Below are 21,410 nucleotides of genomic sequence, written 5' to 3'. Positions count from 1 at the left end.
AAAAAAAAAAAAAAAAAAAAAAGGCAATTACATAAGTTAAGCAAAAAAAGCATCTGAATATGATTCTTTAAATCTTAAGTTTACATTCAAATTCAACCTGTGAATAGACAATAACATCTCTAGGCAAAATATAATGCTGGCCAATGTAATACATTCATAAGAAGGGCCTTGAGGGCGAGGCTTAAAGTCAAAATGGAATAGCAGGAATGCTCTAGTCGTCAAAGACTGCAGTTGCCCAGCCCGGGGCCTCCTTCCCAGGAATTCCCAGCCGCGAGCTGCAGTTTTGAGCTCGGTTTTCCGTTTCGAACCGGCTTTGCCCACTGCCCCGGCCTGGGCACGGGGAGGCAGCGTGGCCGGGCAGGGCAAGGCCAGGCCGCCACCGTGTGCTGTAAGGCCCAGCTCTAGGGCAAGGCGCACGGCCGCCCCGCGCGGCGCCAGCGCATCCCAGTAGTCTCAGCACCTGGAATTTCAAGAACTTAGTGCAAACATCAAACACGGGGACAAAAGGGAACCCGGCTGTCGAACCCTATGTTCATACCTGGAACCTCTACACCAAACTCAAACCCCGGGTCAACCTTAAGTCCTTCTGGCAAAACCAGAAATACTGGAATACATTCAGGTCCGTATGACAAGTTTGGAGAAGCATCTCTTACATCCCTACTTCTGCCAAGGGCTGGACTCGATAAGGCAGGTTGTTTCTGAAGGAAAGAAAACACATCTAAAGAAAGGGCTTCCGTGGAAAGTTGCTGAATGTACAGCATTGGAATTCAGCTACATTAACACAGACGCCTGCAAACCAGTTTCCTTTAGCCTCACTCTAATATATTATGTTTCTCATTTGTAAACATCTCTTCACATGATTAAAAAAAAAAAAAAAAAAGGTTGCTCAATTAACACTTTAAAAAATAATGCAGCTTTGGCAGGTCCTTCTCTGCGGGTCAAGTAAAGAGCCCTCTCCTTACCTGTTCTCATTGCATTTCCAAGGGGTAAATGCCGGTTCCTGCACGAGCCTCACGGGGTGAACCTGTGGCAATCCCGCCAAAGCCGGTCCCAACACACGCACCCGGTGACACACGGCCAGCGACCGCCGCGCAGAGGCCAGGACTGCCCCTTCGCCACACACAGCTCGCGCCTCGCGCCCTGCCAGCCCCGAGTGCTGCTGCACGGGCGTACAGAGCGCGAGAGCGACCCGCGCGCCCCTCCCCACGGCTTCAGCACTTCCCTGTGCCCAGTCTCAGAGCACATGCCAGCCAGCGGACGCCACAAGCAGCTTCTTCCCCTAGCTCAGCTGAATATATATATTTATTTATATATATATATATAAAAAATCTTCAACCAAGTCATCTTCTCTTGCTATACCCTACAACTTGGTTGGCTGTGTGATCAGTGTCATCGATTGCGACGGGCTTGAGTGCAGCTTGGTGCTTTAAATTATAACAGACGTGGGGTTTTTGGTTCTTTTCCCTAGGATTAAAGGCTACTTCAGCACGTCGGGAATCCTTCAGCGCAGTCTCGATAAATACTGGTTGCACTTCGCTCCGCAGTGATTGTACTTGGGTTTTCGTTAGCAAAGGCAGTTCCTCCCCGCCTTCTCCCGCCGGGCGCGCCGCTGGGCGCGCGGGGCTAGATGTGGCGCCCGGTGAGGAAGTAGAGGGGCCGCTCGTCGCCGCTGTTGGCCGTCTGGAACTCGTCGCGCAGGCGGAACTGCCACTCGTCCTCCAGCTCCAGGCGCACGATGGTCTGCCGCAGGGAGCTGCGGTCCTGGCACACCACGCACAGCGTGGCGCCTGCGTGGGGGCACGGCGGCACTCAGCACCACCCAACCGGCACCCAACGGCACCCAACGGCACCCAATGGGCACCCAACGGCACCCAACGGCACCCAACGGCACCCAATGGGCACCGGCTGCCAGAACCCGCCCCCCAGAACCCACCCCCGACCAGGACCCGCCCCGGCTCGGCCGGGTGCTGCTGACACCTTCCTCAGTGCAAAGGAAACCGCCAGAGCCCGCCCGGCTAGAGCAGCATCAGCCAGAGCAGGCGTGGGATTAACTTGGATCCAAGAACCTCAGGATCAGGTCCTGCTGCTGGAATCAAGGCTGGCTTCTTATTCCCCCGAGTATCTCCCTCAGCCCTTGCTCTGGTAGAAGGTCCCTGTTCAGCCAGGTTAGGCCAAAGCCCTCCCTGAGCAACAGCTCCAGCCCCGCTTAGGGAGGAGAGCTGGGCCCCATGCCCGGTGCCTCCCTCCAGTTCAGCCCCACTGGAGCGCAGGGGCCGGGCCCCTCAGGCGGCCGCCGCTTCCCGCACCAGCCCAGGCAAACACCGGCTCCACCACCAGCTCGGGCCAGGCCACCCCGTCCCCTCCCCACGGGGCCTCGGCCGCCGCCCCACGCGCAGGGGGCAGCTCGGGCACTTCCCCACAGCCCCAGGCCCCGGCGCCTGCAGCCGGCAGCCCCTCGCGGGCGCTGCAGGGACGCAGCCGCGCGGGGCTCTGCGCAGGTTTGCCCGGCCCCACGGGGATGAGCCCCGCGCGCCCGGGGGAGCAGCCGCCCCACGAGCCCCACAGGGCTCTGCTGCCCGCCCGGCCGGGCCCGGCGCCCCAGCGGGGACGGCAGCGCACGGAGCTGCCGCGCAGGCTGTTCACGGCAGGGCTGGGGCTGCAGGGACCTCTAGGATCAGCCAGTCCAGCCCCTGCTCCAGCAGGGACACCCAGAGCACGGGGCACAGGGCGGCATCCAGGTGGGTTTGGGAGACCCCACAGCCTCCCTGGGCAGCCTGTGCCAGGGCTCTGGCACCCTCCCAGGAAAGAAGTTCCTCCTCACATGGAGATGGAACTGCCCGCGTTTCAACTTGTTCACCCATTACCCCTGGTCCTATCACCGGCCACCACTGCGATGCCGCCATTCACTGACCCATTTCCATCTACCCTCCTCCTCCTGCACTGACTTGCATTCAGTGTTAATTTAGCACAACTTAATGAGTGACGTTTATCAAAGCTTAGGTGCCCTTACTGCTAGCAGGGGCACAAGTTTTGATACACTCCAAAATAACAACCCATCTACTCAGCAGCACTAACCCTGAGAAGGGAGCTACTGTACTTGTTACTTAACTGTGTTATTATTATTATGTGTCACGAGCCGCCCGCCCCCCGCGCGGCCCCCGGCGGGGGCGCAGGGCACCCCGGTACCTTTGAGGAAGCGGAAGCGCCGGAGCAGCTCGGGCCCCACGAAGGAGTCGCACAGGTAGAGCAGGAGGCCGCTGAAGAGCAGCCCCTCGCAGGCGCCGTTCACCGAGTGCGGCCGCGAGCTCACGTAGCAAACGGCCACCTGCAGCACAGCGAGGGCGAGAGCGCCCGCTCAGGGCCGGCCTAGCGAGGCCCGTCCTGCTGCCCGGCGATAAGGACAGGCCTAGCGAGGCCCTTGCTGCTGCCTGGTGGTCAGGGTGTGAAACGCTCGCTGTGGTGGGGGGCTGCTGTCGGGCAGGGATGGATGCCGGGTTCAGGTCACACTTGCCTCTCTCGTTCTGTTTTTGGCTTATTTGGGAGAAGGGAGTCCGGTCTATGTTGTGAGCTGGGCCGTCTCCCGGGGCTTGGGAGGCGGGTGTGTTTAGGTTGTAATGGTGAGTTTGCTGCCAACCTGTGCCTGGTGTTGTGACTGCAGTGGGTTTTGTGGAGTTCTGAACTCCGGGGGCTGTGTGGCTGCTTTGCTGTCAGGCTGGGTTTCAGGGGTGCCGCTCTCCTTGATTCGTGAGCGTGGGCATCGTTTAGGCTGGGGCCGGTTATCAACCTCATCCCTTGGTTTGGGGTCTGCACAGGGCTTGTCCTGCGGGGTGACTGCAGCAGCCTGGAGGGCTGGGAGTCTGGCTGGGGGCGCCTGTCGCCTGGCTCCAACACTGCGGTGTCAAAGCCCACCGCGGCGCCCGGGGCACTTCCCGGGGCCCGGGGCTGAAGGGGCTGCGCGCAGCGGCCCCCGCTCGCCCCGCGGCCGCCTCGTACCTCGAGCCCGACGTTGAGGTAGCAGTCCACGGCCAGCACGGGGTTCCTGAAGTTGCGCACGGCCTTGGGGAAGAGCTTGTAGGTGGCGTGCTGGAGGAACTTCTCGAGCAGGAACTGCGCGGGCGCCGCGAGCAGCGTGTGCTCGCTGTCCGGGGCGCACACGAACTGCAGGGGCGCCACGGGCGCCGGCGCCTCCGCGACCTGCGGGCGACAAGAGGGGCCCCCTCGAGCCCTCCCGCCGCTGCAGGCCGGGGGGCAGCACCGCGCGCATGGGGCAACGGGGCAGGGGGGGCAAAACCACCCCCTGGGCTTTAACACGCCAGCACCACGTGGAAAACACGGAGCTGCTTGTTCTGCGGGTGCGAGGGGCCCCTTTGGGTGTCTCGGCTTCTAAGGAAAAACTTAATGTAAAAAAACCTTCATGTCAACTTTCTTGTTTACATTAATGAAACAGCCATCATCCTTTCTTACTCCCATGTAGGAAAAGAAATTAAATCCTTATTTAATTGATGCAAAAAAACCCTTTCTGCCGAGGGATTTTATCGTGTATCCCGGCATTCATACCAATTCCACAAGAAAAGGACATTGCAGAGACAATGAAGACGGCCTCCCAAAATACTCCCATCTGGCACTGACATACTCTGAAATACAGAGACAAGTCTTTAAAGCAGAGATGGAGTGGGCGGGGTTTAAAACTACCAGGAACAGCACCTGCTTTACTGAAGTGAAGCCAACGCTTTGACACTTACTTCCATTTAAGGACAGAACAGTTAAGAGGGTGCCGGTGTAACGCGTGCCGTAGAAAACAGCCAGAATCCCCACGGGGTTTTGCTAAGTTCTCAGAATTCCAGGGGTTCCTCTTCTCAGTGCCTTTGCTCAGGTCTCTTTCCCGTCCCTGGGCACAAGGACTGAACGCACCACAAACCAGCAGGTGCTGGCGCCGAACGCGACACGAAGCCCAGGTGTGGGGCAACCTGCCTGCTGCGGTGGGGAGCGGGCGCCTGCACGTGCCCCCTCCACCAGGCACATCCGTGCACAGCTCCCTCCATCCCCATCTGCCTTCTGACAGAGTAGGAGGGCTGCTGTTAATAATGCATAATCAGCCAAACATCCTACTGCTTTCTACTTGTGGGCTTCCAGCCCTACCATGCATTAGGCCATGGAAGTTAGATGTGAAGCATATCTAAAGGGGCAGAAAATTCAATATTTCTACAGGAAACAGGTCCTGATCTTTCCCTTTACCTACAGACTCACCGTGATTTTTGGCTTAACCACAAAGTCCTTTTGTCCTCCGACCTGAATGTGCTTCTTCATGACGCTGAAGTTGTTGAAGCGGCAGATGAGGAGGCCGCTGCTGTTTGTCCTCAGATTAAAGTCTATGTCTTCACAGAAATACCTGGACGTTAAACACAGAATCACTAAACTAGCTGTGTTGCTGCCCTGAAGAACCAAACCTCCACACACAGGCTGCTAAAATGCATCAGAACTGTCCGAGCGTTGATTTTTACAGGCAATCGGATACGGTTCCTATGCACATTCCCTGCAGTTATTAACATCCACTTCTACAACATGCTCCTGGTGCAGGAAAGCACCTGCAGATGATTTTAAGATGAAACAAATCCACTTCTCTGCATGTGTATACGTTTCTTCCCAATACAAAATTTGGGCAGCCTCCTCCTGTGCTGGCAACAATCGTTTCTTCTCTTTTCTATTCCTCTCCTGCTCCCTCTTTTTCTTTTTTTAATACTTTTATCTCACAATAACCTGAGTTACCATCTAGTCTCCCTAAACCATGGCCAAAAGAGACACAAGCACCGGTCTTTTCCCTGCAGAGAAGGCCTGGACAACTACCTGAAAGAGCAGGTTTAATTCTTACTCACGACAACATGTGACACAGATCCTGCCCTAGCTACTCAACAAACAGCTGCTGATCCTGACAACAAAACTTAATTCCTGTCTTTATTTTTGGTGTTTTTTTCCCCTCCTGGCATGCAATGTTGTATTTTGGAGAGATGCAGAGGAGACCTTCTGCTCTCGGTGTGATCAGCTGCAGCAGGAGCAGGGTGAGGATTCAGCCAGCACTCCTGGCTGAGCTCATGTTTGGTCGTATTTGTCCCAGGGCAGCATATGTCACCCTGTGCTTATTCCCCTGGCCATGTGCTCATACATTGGACACTCTCATCCTATTCCCCTCAAAAGCATTTAGAAGTATGATGATGAGCACACCATCATTCATATTTCATCACACCATCATTCATATTTCAGCCCCAGCCTGTTTCACCTACCTGTTTAGATCATATTGCACGTTCTGGGTCAGGTCTATGTTGAGCAGGATGAAGTCATGCACGTGGCACCTGGAGAACGGAGCGCTTGCTCTCCTGGCATTCAGCTTGCTGTTCCACTTCTGAACACCCAGGATGGCATAATGGACAATTTTGGGGGTGGCTTCAATGTGCTGGAGGATGCTCTTCAGAGACACGTTCTTACTGGAGCCGTCAGGCTCCAGGGGCTGACTGCAGGATGCAATCACACACAACACACCAGTTGGGCTTGCTCTTGTTATACAGCATACACTATGCAGTCACACATACATATATACATAGATATATCTATAGGTACAAGACCAAGGAAACTCATTACCCATCAAGACTCTAGATGCTGTAAAAATATACATGTTACCACCTGTAGTACACAGTTTTTTAAACAACTGCAGAACTTATGGCCTGTTAATCCTATCGCTACCACCAACCTATTCAGCCCCTAAGAAAATGGGCATTTAAGCAAAATTAGGTCTTATATAACAAATTACAGAAAAGGGATCCCCATAGGCACCAATTCTGGAAGGCTTTTTTTCATTTCTGTAAGTGACAGCCCAGGAGAACACTGAGAGGAGCAACAGCTAAATGCCTCCAAAAAGCTAGAGTTCTCAAACTGTTTTCCTTGAGAAACATCCATCAGGGAAGTGAAGCATCGAGAAACTGTTCCACACAGGCACTAAATGCAAGTTACAGGAAACGATGAGCACTGGCAGGACTTGATGGACAGTTCTGGCTTAGTGCTACTTAGAGCACATCCCTGGCATCCCGGCGCTGGGCTGCTCCAGGGGTCTCATCCTTCATCCACTGCTGCAGAGGGGCCCATGTCACTGGAGCAGTGTTGCCACCTGTGACAGGTCAGCGTGGGCCTCCCAGCGCTGGAGGTCACTCACCTGGACTGTTCATGGACACTGTGCATGTTCCACAGCACACAGGAGTCGTCCATGACCACGATGAAGGGCCACACACACTGGCGCTTCACTCCCAGTTCCTCCAAGCGGTTTCGTTCCAGCTCTAGATTGTGGTAGGAAAGTTCCTTAATAAGAAACCTGGCAGCACCTGAGAAAACACCATATAGAAAATGTACGACGATCTTTACACTAGACTTTATCACTCCCTCTTCCCTTCCCTGGCCTGTGACTGAAGAACAAAGCCTCCCATTCTGGTCGTCCTGAAAGAGTGAGGAGAGGTGTTCTGAGAAAAATCTCAAGCACATTGGAAATTAAGGAATCTACTAAGTACCCCGGAGAAAGGCTCTGTGAACACTGCAATCATTGCCTTTTATGAACTTAGTGCTTTTTGTTTAAAAAGAAGTCAATGTGTCCCTTTTTCTGTGTGAGCATATTCTACACAGCAGGTTCCAAGAAAAACAGACCTCTTAAGAGACTCTACAGAAGATTATTTGGGAGCATTAAGGAATAGCTGGAGCCAAGAATGGGCTGAGCTCCTAAAACTGAAGATGCTTAAAGCCTCTTCCAGGAAGAAACTCAGAAAATGAAGAACGAGATTGAAGTTCAAAGCTAAAGCCCTTAGTATTCTGCAGTGAGTATTTAACCTTAGCTAACTAGAAAAGTTGTAATTTGAAAAATCACAAGCAAAATACATGAAACGAATATTCAGGCAGCAGGACTAAGAAGTGAACAGGGCACAAAAGACTTGGGTTTTTTTTGCTCCTTTCAGAGCAGTGCATCGATGGTGTCTCTTACCAATGCCAGCGTTGTTGAACATGCCTGGCAGGACGAGCATGATGTGGTTGGGCCAGTATTTACGGTACAGGGGCATTTCATACTCCTTGACCACCAGCAGGTGAAGGTGGCTGATGCCTTCCATGGCATGGTAGAGGTTCAGGAGGCCGTGCTCGTGACGACCACTCGATGGAGTGAAGATAGGACTCTTGACTGCATTCAGATTCTGCTGGGACAGAAGATACTTCGCCATCATTGGGTAAAAAATGTTATGTTATTCCTGATATGAATTTTTATTTATTGACTTTTTTTTATTATTTTTATTACTGAGGTTGCATTATAAGACTGCAACACATACACACTGGACCGGGAATTCAAAAAGAGAGGTTTTTCCTCCAAAACTCCAGTTCTAAGGGAAGCCAGATGAAAAAAAGAAAAAAGATATCATATAACGCGCTTAAAAAAAAAAATAAAGAAGAAAAATGGGCAAAAAAAAACCCAATCCACCCCTGATTTTCAAATGTACATCAAGCTGACTGAATGCAGCCCAGGCAGGCAGCCAAGGAGCGGGGAGGCCAGACCCACCTTGTCAGACACGAGAGGCAGACGCATGCTTTCTAGGTGCTTTCCTTGCTTGCTGAAGACAAAATGGTTCTCTTTGGACTTGGGGATTATGAAATGCAGTTGAACCTCTTCTCCTAGCATGGAGGATGAAAACGTGAACGCGTGCAGGGTGGAGTCAGATACCTGCACAAGAAAAAGGGGGAGAAAGTTTTAAAAGCTACGAGTCCATATGAGATACAGGGCAGCCTACTCCTGCATGTCATATGCAGCCACCAGAGGAAAACATCTAAAGTACTCTCAGGAGTATATAATTAATAAAGTTAACTTTATTATATTCCCATTTGCCTTTGCCACCAGCCATATTGCTTAGGTATATACCTTGTCTCGCTTTTGAAACAACCAACTTTCTCTGTCAGAAACAATCCCTTTGACTTGAAAAATATTTTTCAATATTTACAAGTGCAAAATACAACTTCTAGAAAGCACTGTCCAAACAAATTTGCTCAGAACATTCAGAGACCAGCGCAGAGGTTTGTCATTCAGAGACTCCAGCAGCAGCACAGCCCCCTCAGTATGGTATTCTCCTGGGACAATACTCGATTTTTAAGCAGCCAGATAGTCAAGTATATTTAGGTGAACTTGAGTTTTCATGGCACCTCACTAAGCTGTGTAAATGTGTAGGAAATACCTACAAATTGTATGTAAAATTCCATCCTACAGAAGCATGGCATCTACCTCAAGGGCAAAGCAATTCCTCTGAGCACTCACCTCTCTCATCTTTACTAGAGATGGAAATAATTGGCCTACGTAGAGATGAAAAATGAGAAGAGTTTTAGCTAAGTCCTGTTAAAGAGTTTTAAGAAGCTCTCTCCCTTCATAATGGTTGCTCACCAATGACTCCTCCTCATGCGTGTAATACCTCAGTGTTTAATTATCCTAATTGTACGTGCAGAATTCACACTTAGATGTAACAAATATTTAGATATTCAGAGGTATTAATAGCAGTTACGCACACAATCATCCCATTTGACCAGATGCACAAAGATGAGTGCAGGGAACAACAGACATCCTTTGGGAGCATTTGCTTCTGTCAAGACACTTCATGAAGAACGAGGTTTCAATCAGACCTGCTGGTGCTGTTCCATAAAAGTGACCTTGCGCATTTGCAGGTCAGTCTGTCTGTGCTGCGTTAGGTTAACAGCAAGCAAGGAGAGAAAGCTTTGAGATAACAAAACCCCAAGTAAATAATTTTTGGTGGTTAAGAAACCACCAAAATCTGAGCTATTAACCAGGAAAAATATTACCTGCCAGCCTTCTGTGAGCATAACTACCTCTTGGGGAGTTCACAAGATCAAAAGGATTATTAGAAGTGACCCCTCCCATCCAGTGGCTCATAAGCTCCTGGTGGAAAAGCATGGACAGAAGCAAAGGAGCTTCCAGACTCCCAGCACAGATGCTGATGGCTGGGGTTCACGTAAGACAAGCATCTCTGTTAGTCTCTCTCACGACAGGCTGCTGGGGAAGCTGAGCAGTGCTGGGGCTTGAGACAACTAGCCCCAATATTCACCCTTTTTGGAGGCAGCTGAAGGGGTGAACTGCATATGCAGAGTGCAACAGACACAGCTGATACTGCCAGGTCTGGCTCAACATCTTCCCTGAGAATGGAAGCATTAAACCTCCACAACTCAGGGATGATGAAAACAGGAGTCCCGAGACCAAAGCAATGTGTCTGGAGAGACCACAGAAACAGCAAGGATGCAGTTAACACGTGGGCCATGACACCAACCTGTGCTGCAGGATTAATATCCATATACTGGTGGCACTGCTCACAGTGATGGAAGGTATTGTAAGCAGCATATTTTGTCAGCATCATGGACACTGTCTCTCTTTTCCTAGGTTCCTCGGATTTTGTTTCTTTGCTTGTTTCTGTGTACAAAGAAAAGTAACAAAAATTTTACAAGTGCTCAAAATAGAGACTGTGGCAATACTCTGCTTCTAAGATGCTGCAGTCCTGGTAGCAGCTGTAAAGAACACACAAATCGTTTTGTTCCATAACATTTTGGAGATTTCGGGCTCTTGTGAGAACACAGGTTCAAACAAACCGATCAAGCACTCTGATTCTTTTCAGGAAAGTATCCCACAAAACTCCACATTTTCTACTGACCTTGTTTCACTCTTGACAGTTGTTCTGTGTATACTGGACTTATACTTCTGTACTTGGGGTCGTGCACACTCACATCAAAGGACATTTTACTGAAGATCTCAATATCCGGCCAATGGTCATTGCTGGGCTGAGTAATTTCATTGCTTTCTGTATGATCTGGAACAACACACTTCAATATCAGACAGTACTGGCCACCCACTGAAAGGTTTTAACATTATGTTTGCTTATTTACAATTGCACAAGAACTCATAGGTGCACACACACTAAAAGAGATGCTTTTGAATGTCATAAATATTAATCAAAATTGAGGTAACAACTCACACACAACTATTTCAAACCAACAGCAAACCAATGGGAGATGTGTGGAGGTGGAGAGGTTCTCATAAATAGCTCCTCACCAGGTTGCTGAGGTATAATTCACTCTAGTTTATACATAAAGTGCTAAAATGAACAGCTCTATCTGTGCAGAAGATACAGTAAGTCTCCAATTTCTCTGTGGCTCCTTTTTTAGTACAGAGAAGGAAAAACAATGAGTAAATGAGAAGTATAAGTAACTCAGAGGAGAATGAGGAAAGCAGGCAGAAAGAGAAAGGAAAGGGAAAAGGGAAAAATTATGGACTAGGAATGTAGGAAACGAATTGAGAAGCAGAAGTAACTCAGAGGAGAATGAGGAAAGCAAGGAAAAAGAGAAAAGAAAGGGAAAAGGGGAAAAAAATTATGAACTAGGAATATAGGAAATGAATATTGAGTATAGGAAAAAGATGGGGAAAGACCCACCCCCATCAGAAGATGGGAACTGAAATATTTGCTACAGTACAACCAGGACCCTGGGTTTCAGAATGGGAAAACTCCAATTACTGGAACAACACACAAAGCTGAACACTAGCTTGAACTCTAGAGACCTAACATGGCTGAGCCATCATGGTTAGAAGCACACTGAAAGCTATGTCCAGATACTAAAAGATAAAGATTGAAAGATTAAAAACAAAAGCACACATTGCAGGGTATCGCTGTATGAAAGGAACTCCATGGAAAGAGAAAGGATAATTTGGATACACAGCTCAAAACAACAGCTTCCCAAGTACTGTTTCCAAGTGGAAAACAACAGTTATCAGGAATGGCAGAGCTTGGACATTCTTGGTTGTGATGGCTGATGAATTTCCTTGGTCCAACAGAGGAACAAGGCAACAAGAGCAGGTCACAAAAGCACTGCAAAGCACCGGCCATAGAGGACAACCTCAGGCTGAGTTACCATGAGGTGACTCGGTTTAAAGTCTCATGGCGGGACACACACAAGCAGCAGCACAACTAGAGCTACTGGCAGAAGAAAGGCAGGCGCAGACGAGGGGCTGGGTCTACGGGCAAGGCCGGGCCCAGAGCGCGCTGACCGACCCAAGCGACCGACCCAACCGCACACGGCGGCGGCAGCTCGGGGCACCTCAATGTGAGGGGGGTGCCTCAACGTGAGGGGGGGACCTCAACGTGAGGGAAATGCCTCAACGTGAGGGAAATGCCTCAACGTGAGGGAGACGCCTCAGCCTGAGAAGTGTCTCAATGTGGGGCCGCCTCAATGTGAGGGGGGCGTCTCAATGTGAGGGGCGTCTGCTGTGCTCCGCCTAGCAGGGCCCTCCTGCCAGGCCAGGCCTGTGGTTTGTGGTCATGGAAAATCCCAAGGGAGCGGGCCTGTTACACAGCCAAACTGGGGAAATGAGGGACTTGTCCGTGAAAGAGGCTCGAGTTCCTCTGAACTGCAGTCATCAAATACAAGTAGCAGCCAACCAAGGCAGGGAGAGCGCGAGGAGGAAGGGGCCGCACAGGGACCGTGCGAGAAACTGGAGCAAGAATGAACAAAGTCCGTGAGGAACGGAGACAGCTCAGTGGCAAGTGAAGCTCTGCCTTACATGGCAGCAAGCGCACGACAGAAATGAGGTTTGCCAAGGGCCAAATTGGAGTAGACCTCAGAAAAGAGCATGAGAACAATTTGTTTGGTTACACTGACTTATATATAAAAATATATATATTTATTTATTTCTGAATTGGGACAATTATGTCTGCAAGTGAACAGAGGTTCACTTTTGTTAATCAAGGGATTAACAAAAATCGAAGTATGAAAACGAAAATTACTGCAATCCAAAAATGGAAGCAAAACTCCACAAGCTTCATACACGCTCCTCGTGAGGAAAGAGCACACTCTCCGTGTCAGGTCCCTGGGCAGCCAGACACATGGAATCAGAGAGGAGCCGGATTTCAGCAGGGACACAGCACACACATCACCTGCAGCACCCTGGGGCCACTGCCTTCCCCTCGGGATTCAGAGCTGGGGGAGGGGGAAGGAAATAATTAAAGATGTAGAAGTAAGGGAAAAATGCAGTAAAATGTGACACAGAAATGCCATGTGCAACTTTCTTTAATGTACATCTGTTTTTCTAAACAAAAGAAATGCAATGCATTTCATCCTTCTGGATTTAAGAAAAGCATTTGAAGACACTGTTTGTGTAATTAAAAAAAAACATTAGTGCATGATCTGTAAACTGAACCAAAGGTGATTCAATGTAAGATGCAGCATGTAACATTAAAAGCATTACAGCAGATGGAGGTTAGTAGTTATATTAAAGATCATCAGCAGCCATGTTGCCTGTTATTTTTACTAGTGTTACTGGCTTAAAAACATAATCTTGCGGGTGACACAAACCCAATCATTGTCAGTAAGAGGAAGGACAGAAAATCACCCAGTAAGAACTCAATGCCCTTGAAAACTATGGAATTAGAAACTGGGTGATACTCATCAGAAGATAAATGTGAGTCACATACACAGTCAAGGAACAAGAGCAAGAATTTCTACAGCAGGTTGGGTGCTGCTACGTTGGAAATGACAGAGTTTCAGAGAGACTGAGGACAGGCTAAGTACCAGGGCCAGTGAAACGGGAGAATGAAGAAAGACAAGTGCAAACATAGGCTCTGTCAATCAGGGGCTTCCAGTGGAGGCAGGTAAATATAGAAGCTGATGTACTCTGGGCTGGTTAAACACCCTGCAGAGCACTGCATGCAGTTCCGCTCACCCCTCTTCCAGGGAGACAAAATGAAAACAGATGTGTAGAGGACAGCTACAAAACCAGGGAGGAGAAAAGAAGAGTCTGTCGTTTGTGAAGAGGAGTCTCTAAGCTGGCTCAGGCTACCTAGGTGAAAGCTGAAAACATACAAGATTGCGGCCTGAATATACCCTAGAGGCAAAAGTCGAAGAAAGAAAAAATATCTTTTTTTTTTTTAAGGAACATCTTTGAGTTGACGAATAAAATTGTATTTTCAATCATTAGCGCAAAAAGGATCTCTAAAAGCCTTGCAGTAAAGGCAGTGGGAGCAAAAAGCCACAACCAAAAACCCCAAGTAAACTCCAGCTGCTCTTCAGATGGGGCTTCACACGTCCCTGGCAGGGGTGTGACATGGCTGCTGTGATCACAGCAGGCCAGGCCCCATGACGTTGGACTTTTCTTACATTTCCATGTTCTATCCTGAGTTTCTGAGATATCAAAGTTCAAATAACAAGAGAATTACAGTTCCCAAAGCTCCAAACCACAGAAAAAAAATTCACTTATTAGCACCTTCTGAGCAGAAATTGAAATCAGTCTTTTTCCAACGCTGCAAGAAAACTGTTTTCTGGAAGCTACTCTGAATTCTGCTTCAGGGAGTTCTTTTCAATATAAAACCACAAGAACACACTGAAGCAGATTCATTTCCTTTAAAAGGTTTGTGCTTCCTAAAGCTGGGTCCTGCTATGGACCTGGGAGATCCAACCAACTAGTAGATACCCAAAGAGGCTCCCTCATCTCTTTTCTCCTCAGTGTAAGAGCAGTGAGCTAGAGATAGAAGACAGTTTTACCAGAACTCGGTACCTATCTATAATTAAACACAAACAATATTGAACTTTCTGCCAGAAAAGGAATGTTCTTAAATCTGTCTTGTCTGTTTAGAAGCTAATGGTGCTTAGAAACTAGGAAGCAGAGATAACAAGGGCAGATGTTAACTCGGTCTTTTTGTATTCACTTTCATTTCCATGCTACCAAAATAGTTCTCAGATAAGCCCTACATGAAATTTATCACTTTCTTTAGCTATGTTTAAATATATGCAGGTATCAGCATCAAGTCTAGCTACCCATTAATGGGCAGGAGAAGTGGCAGGTAAAATTTACAAAGTCTTTCTGTGTGCCTAAAAAAAAAATGTCACTTTTAACAGAGACTCTTTTAAATGCATATTAAGAATGACTACTAAGTACTTACTGGTATTAATCTCTTCTTCGTCATAAACATCTACTTCCAGCAACCTGATCAGCATGCGGAAAAGAATCCTTAGGAACTGCAAGTATGAGCCAGTCTTTCCCACCTGAATCAGAGATAAAAAAAAAAAAAATCCCAGCTCAGACTAATATGAAGGTTACATTTCAGATAAATGTATTTGGATTTACTCTTCCCGTTTATTTTGCTATTCTAGTTCTGCCTGAAAACAGAACAAGAAATAATATTTCTCATTAAGGTGAGAAAGGTTACAGAATTGATGTAGGAGCAAAATCCGGCCCACAGCCTGCATCACTTTTGTATACTGGGAGACTGGCAGTGGTCAAGTACTCCTTTAGTGACACGCTCATTGCAATTTTATGCCTGTTTCCATACACAGGCATTTTATTTAGGCTAAAAGGTGACACGGAATCACACTTTTTCTCCTTACCACTTCCAGCATGAATTCAAGCTCAAAGTTTGACAGATTTTTGATGCAGAAGCTCATTACCATTTGTAATTTTGCACAGGCCCTTTGCAGTATAATCCCCACTTAGAGCTGCTAGCAGTCCCCATCACCTGTCCTCTCAGCGTGCAAGGGGAAGGAACTTCTCTTACCTGTGGAGGTCCTGTCAAAAGGAGCCTCCTGGGGTGGAAGCTCCTCGCGCCGGACGCCTCTCCCTGGTTGCTGTAGTCCGCGTGGTGCTGCCGGGCCGTCGCCCACTGCCTGTAGTACAGAGACTGCTCCTCGCTGCTCATGTCCTTGTGCAGCAAAGGCCTCAGGGAGCTCAGCCACGACACGTCAGCGTGAGGCAGCAGGGAAGAGGAGGAAGGCAAATTCCCAGTCTTCTGTGAGCTCAGGAGGCAGTACGCGGCCTTGGAGAGGATGACAATGCGCGGCAGGGCGGCGCGGAGGGCCTTGCCCTCCTTGCCCGAGCGGCCAGGCCACCGCAGTGCCTGGGAGACTGAAGACAGCGAGGACAGTTTAGAGGTGGTGCTGCTGGCCATCTGGTTAGCCAGGGAGTCACATTCTTGCTTCAGGGTATCTCCAGCTGTGGAACCAGGGCAAGCTCCCTCATCTACGGAGCTGTGGGCCAGCGTCTCTAAGCTGAACGACGGTGCTTGCTTCTGAGTCTTGTCCGCAGCGCTTGAGGAGCTCACACCGTTGTCAGCCAGGGACCCTGGGGAAACAAAGGAGCAGGCAGGGAACAGATACTGGCCAGCATTAGAAAATACAAATAAAAGACGAGCTCATCTGATGCGGGGGGCAATTCTAGCTTACAAACACTTCTGTTCAGCAAGAACTGCTGGGCAAACATACTACCTGGCTTAGCTCAGAAGGTCATTTCATTTAAAAAGAAATCATCAACATCCATCTGCCCTTCTTGCTGGAGAGGCAACAGCCCTTCTAATTAGTGCTCAGAGTGCAAACACAAGTGCCCCAATAGCAAATGACAGCAAATCTGTGTTTATTCATTTTCATTTCCCAACTGGGATTTGGAATTTGATAGTACTGCTTTCTGAAGGGCTAGTATGACATACCACATTAGATCAGTTTGACCCTCCTTGCTGTGGAGAAGAAAGCATTCATTTCCCAACTAAGGCTGTGAATGCTTTCAAAACCTTAGTGTGAACTGGGCTATGTTCCCTCCTGCACATCAGCCAGCTTTAAGTTAATGTTTGGTGAAGACTCTGCACATAACAGAGCCCAATTCATCTGTCTTAACACAGCAAACACACAGGGCATCAATGGGAAGGACCCAAAAGCACCAGAAGAATGCAAGACAGGAAGGCTGGTAACTTTTTCCACTGAGGCTCAAAGAAGTAAGGCTAGATCCAGGCGTTCTGCTGGTCTTTGCAAGAAGGCTTCATCCTCACTTAGCCACAGCTACCTCTACACTTACTGAGCATTTTAGTATGCCTAGAATTTTAGGCCTGCAATAGGATAAAGCTCAACTGCCCCTATTTGCCTAACTGCATGTTTGCCCTCAAACTCCAACAGCATACGAATGAACAAGGACTCTTCAGAGCAACAGCAGAACAAGCAACTGACCTGAGGTTCCAGTGACAGCACTGCTATTACTCTGGGGTCTGTCCAAGTCTATCAGCAGCTCATCAGAGTCATTCTCGCTACCATTAACCTTCTCTTGCTCCTTCTCACTAAGGTCAAGAGCTACAAGAGGCCCTCGAATTGCTTCCTTGGAGACATAGCAGCATGCCAGGCCTACTTCTTGCTCTAACGCAGTCCGTGTTAAGTAGCTTGAGTCAATTAGTCGAAGGTCGCAGTATTTCAATGACCTAGAAAATCCAACACAAGAAAAAAACCTTTTTGTCTTCTCTGAACACTATCTTAAATAGCTTATTAGATATTCACAAGCAACATTATTAGCCAGTAAGTGTAAAATTATTTAAGAACAGCCACCACATTTATGTTCGTTGACACCTTGAACAGATGTTCACGGAACCACACAGTGCAGAAGTTTTGCTTTTCACAACTGGCATTTTACAAAATTCTAAACCATACCCAAGGAGAGTCCTTCTAAAATAGACTTTTTGAAAAAAATAAACAGATGGTGTCAGTCACCAGTTGCAAGTCACATCCTTATGACTCCGTATCCTAACCAGAAAAAAAAATTTAGATCTAAACATTTTGGGGAACAACCATGTTGCAAGAATCACAACAGCACCTGGGGAAGGTTTCTCCCAGAGGGTCTTTGCCAGTTAGGATGACAATGCAAGGGAGACCTTCCAGATCCTGGTAGGTGCGAGGAATCCAGTCGTCCGGCTCATTTCCCCTCCAAGCCTGCGAACAGAGAACATTCCAGTCACATCTGAAGTGCCCTTTCTAAACTGTAACCTGTTTGTCTGGTTTTTGTTCTTGCTTCTTCTCAGTATGCAGGGTTTACCAGCTCAACAGCCAGCTAGAAGGAGAAGTTTGGGGCAAGCATGCATTTCTTCTGGTAGTCAACTGTTAGCCAGGAATTAAATGCACAGCAAAAGGATGTATAAAGTATGTTTTTCGGTGCTGGAAATATACTCTTACTGTGGCATTAACCTGGTCTGTCAGAAAAAAAAATCATTTGATATCTGTCAACTTCAAAGAGAAGGTAAGTTCTCAGAAGGTGGTATACAGCTTAAGTAAAAGCTTCAAGTGGAATATGAAAAAGACCCAGTGATATCCCAGTGATATTCACATCTTTGCTTAAGCATTCTATATAATGACAGATTAAATAAAAGAACAAAATTATTTTTTACTGGAAGAGACTCCATAGGTAAGGACTACAGTTCCCCAAGGCCTAAGACCTCACGATTACTGCGTCTCCCTCAGCCCTGCGGGATGATGACTTGAGTCAGTCCCACATCTTCCACCTTCCAATTCCTTGCTTCAGAAGAGCTCAGCAGCCCCAGCTGGGCCCATTTGTGCTCTGTCCAGTGAATACAGCCACCCCAAACACTGCTGTATCTCAAGCAACATCTCAGGTGCTGTGTGGCATAGCAGACTGCCCACACTTATAGATGATACAGACGGTATTTGATCAAAAAGCACCTTGAGCACCTTACAGCAAATGCTGAAAGGAAGCAATGCTGAAAAACTGTGAGTTTCTCTGTCCAAGCAGTTAAGTGTTGTCCAGTTCATTGCTGCTCCTCATGGACAATGCTGCAAGTCACCACCTCCTTCTAAGAAGTCTCTAAGAAGTTGGCAAATACCAGCACCAAAATTAACAACTGCACATCTGAGCAGACTGAAGTCATTCTGACATGCGCAATCACAGGCACAAAATCACAGTCTTCAGTCTTAAGGAAGAGACAAAAAAAGCCTCTCCTTAGTAGAAGCCAAAGGCAACCACTCTCCCTTAGAAAGGAAAGAATCACAGACTGGTTGAGGTTGGAAGGGACCTCTAGAGATCATCCAGTCCAACCTTCCTGCTCCAGCAGGGACACCCAGAGCACGGGGCACAGGGCGACATCCAGGCGGGTTTGGAAGATCTCCAGAGAAGGAGACTCCACAGCCTCCCTGGGCAGCCTGTGCCAGGGCTCTGTCACCCTCACAGGAAAGAAGTTCTTCCTCACATGGAGATGGAACTGCCTGTGTTGCAACTTGTACCCATTACCCCACCACTGAGAAGAATGCGGCCCCTTCCTCCCTATATTCCCCCTTCAGGTACTTATACATATTAATCTGATCCCTTCTCAGCCTTCTCTTCTCCAGGCTAAACGGGGCCAGCTCACTTAGTCTTTCCTCGTAAGGTAGATGCTCCAGTCCCTTAATCATCTTTGCTGCCCTCCACTGGACCTTCTCTAGAAGCTGCACATCCCTCAGTGGAAAAAAGAAGCCCTTCTAACCCACAAACATTGAGATGCTGAAATGCAAAAGCATACATTCATATCCAGCCATCCCTACCCATGTGCTGTGGGTGCTGCCTGGGAGACCTAAGGACACAACCACTTACACTGGTGACCAGGAGAGCTTTTCTTTCCACATAAGCCAGAGACTTGGCACTTCCAATATCTTTTGGAGAGTTATGGTCTCTCTAGAGAAAGAAATTGAGTCATAAGGGTTTCAGTGTCAGCAGGTATTTGAAATACATCATGTCACTGCTGGGAAAAACTTCTCCTGCTTTTTCTTAATAATGGACAACTAGCAGTGAGGGAGACTCCTATCCATTTGAGGTTCAGAGTATACGATGCTGAACAAGAACAAATAAGCCAAGCCCAACTACTCAGACGCTGTCGGAAGGGAGGAAGGGCTTTTTCTTTCCAGCACAGATCTGCAGGACAGCAAGTCACAGGTGTCTTGACAGAACAAGACCTGCGCAGGCGTCGTGGAAGACGTAACCTGAAAGAACTCTCCCTCAGTTCCTCCATTCTCCATCTTCATGAGCCCTTCTCCCCTTTCCTTTCCTTCTCCCTCAAAAGGTCCTATTTTATGAATCATCTCCTCAGGTGGAAGAGGAGGACTGAAAAGGACAACTTGCTGGCAGATCTGTGACTCAAAGCGACATTCTACCTTGCTCAAATTTCCACTGAAAAAAAGCTATGACTGATTTTTTTTTTTTTTTAAGCTCAGGAACAGCATGGTTCAGATCAGCATTCCCCTCTTCCGTTGTGGTTCTATCCTTTTTCCTCAGCCTTGGGGCCTGCTATTTTCCTGCATTCCCTGTGTAGCTCGTGTGTTAGTCTGCTTCTCCAGTCCTGAAAGTTTCTAAAAAAATGCAAAGCTAGAAAATGAGACGGGGAGACAGAGATACAAAGCTTCCAATTTTTCTTCTTCTGGCTTTTTTAAGCCTATAGGGCTTTGAACTGGAAACCTAACCTGTGTGCAGAAGATGCATTTCTCACGAGGGATGGAGAACTGCATCCTTAGGTTCCTCCCTTCGGAACAGCTCCCTAACTGTTTAATATTTTTTAATTACTGCTAATGGGTGCCCTCTATTGCCACACCCACACGCTTGGCCAGCAAAATAGCTAAATGACTTTGAACAGCTCTTTCAGGTCCCTTTCGGCACCTCAGGAGCAACTCCAGCCCTAGGCCCGGCCTGTGGGGCTGGCCAGGCTTGGCTGGCAGGGGAGCAGACGGCAGCACCGCAGGGCTGCTGCCGGCTCCCTCTGCTCGGCCCAGGAGAGGATAAGCTATGGATAACTTCCCAACAGGGGTTGCTGACAGCTATCAACTGTCTCTCTTTCCCTCTCGCAGCCCTGCGAAAAGTCTGAATGAACCCCCCCCGTCCCTGAAAGCCAGAGCAGCTCTGTGTGGGATGGGCGCCTCGCGCTGCCCTTTCCCCAGCACTCCTAAGGAGCCCGGGCAGGCGCAGCGAGCGCCGAGCGCGCCCGGCGCCTGCGCCAGGCCCAGCACTGCCCTCGGCCTCGCAACAAGCAGCAGGGAGCCTAAATCAGCACGTCTGCAATGAGCCAGACTCAGTGGTAGCGCAGCTGATGCGTTCTGCAATGGGAATTAGCTCCACACGCCACTACCGAGCCAGATACCCCGAGTTATCCAAGGCACCAGACCAGCAGGGATGGCGGATGGGCAGGAGACTCCTGGGTGACCATCCCAGGCTGCTGCAGCTACGTGCAAGGGAGGCAAACCTGCGGCAGAGGGCAACAAGGAAACCCCCGCCGCGCAGTCCAGCATGAGCTGCGGCTGTGCGGCCTCCAGCCAATTAGCACCTCCACGGAGAGGGACCTGGGAGTCCTGGTTGACACTAAGTTAACCATGAGTGAGCAGTGTGVCCTCGTGGCCAAGAAGGCCAATGGCATCCTGGCCTGCATCAGGAGGAGTGTTGCCAGCAGGTCRAGGGAGGTGATTCTGCCCCTCTVCTCAGCTCTGGTGAGGCCGCACCTGGACTACTGTGTGCAGTTCTGGGCACCCCAGTATAGGAAGGACGTGGAGCTTCTGGAGAGGGTCCAGAGAAGGGCAAC

The 21,410-nt window shown here is 48.9% G+C and overlaps 1 protein-coding gene and 1 long non-coding RNA gene across 2 annotated transcripts in view; both read right to left on the bottom strand.

Annotated features, from left to right (window-relative positions):
* Positions 1–15: 15 nt before the first annotated feature.
* On the bottom strand, positions 16–870 carry LOC112944049. The gene is made up of 2 exons (XR_003248706.1): positions 539–870; positions 16–460 (listed from the first exon to the last, which is right to left on the bottom strand). It is a non-coding gene; the product is annotated as an uncharacterized LOC112944049 (long non-coding RNA).
* A 465-nt stretch (positions 871–1,335) lies between these two features.
* GREB1L (GREB1 like retinoic acid receptor coactivator) overlaps positions 1,336–21,410 on the bottom strand; it is a 126,090-nt gene continuing 106,015 nt past the window's right edge. Inside the window, exons 21-34 of the mRNA XM_026035380.1 lie at positions 17,678–17,793; positions 17,044–17,288; positions 15,609–16,171; positions 14,997–15,099; positions 10,722–10,877; positions 10,344–10,483; positions 8,579–8,740; positions 8,015–8,219; positions 7,202–7,367; positions 6,279–6,506; positions 5,248–5,389; positions 3,994–4,194; positions 3,187–3,325; positions 1,336–1,787 (exon numbers count right to left, since the gene is read on the bottom strand). Of these exons, the coding sequence (XP_025891165.1) occupies positions 1,624–1,787; positions 3,187–3,325; positions 3,994–4,194; positions 5,248–5,389; positions 6,279–6,506; positions 7,202–7,367; positions 8,015–8,219; positions 8,579–8,740; positions 10,344–10,483; positions 10,722–10,877; positions 14,997–15,099; positions 15,609–16,171; positions 17,044–17,288; positions 17,678–17,793 (2,730 nt within the window). The 3' untranslated portion in view covers positions 1,336–1,623. The remainder of the gene's footprint in view (positions 1,788–3,186; positions 3,326–3,993; positions 4,195–5,247; positions 5,390–6,278; positions 6,507–7,201; positions 7,368–8,014; positions 8,220–8,578; positions 8,741–10,343; positions 10,484–10,721; positions 10,878–14,996; positions 15,100–15,608; positions 16,172–17,043; positions 17,289–17,677; positions 17,794–21,410) is intronic.

Source organism: Nothoprocta perdicaria, unplaced genomic scaffold, assembly GCF_003342845.1.
Source record: "Nothoprocta perdicaria isolate Ctin4 unplaced genomic scaffold, notPer1 scaffold_16, whole genome shotgun sequence".
Lineage (NCBI taxonomy): Eukaryota > Metazoa > Chordata > Aves > Tinamiformes > Tinamidae > Nothoprocta > Nothoprocta perdicaria.
Note: the sequence above shows the minus strand (reverse complement) of the source record. Positions and strands in the feature narration are given on the sequence as shown.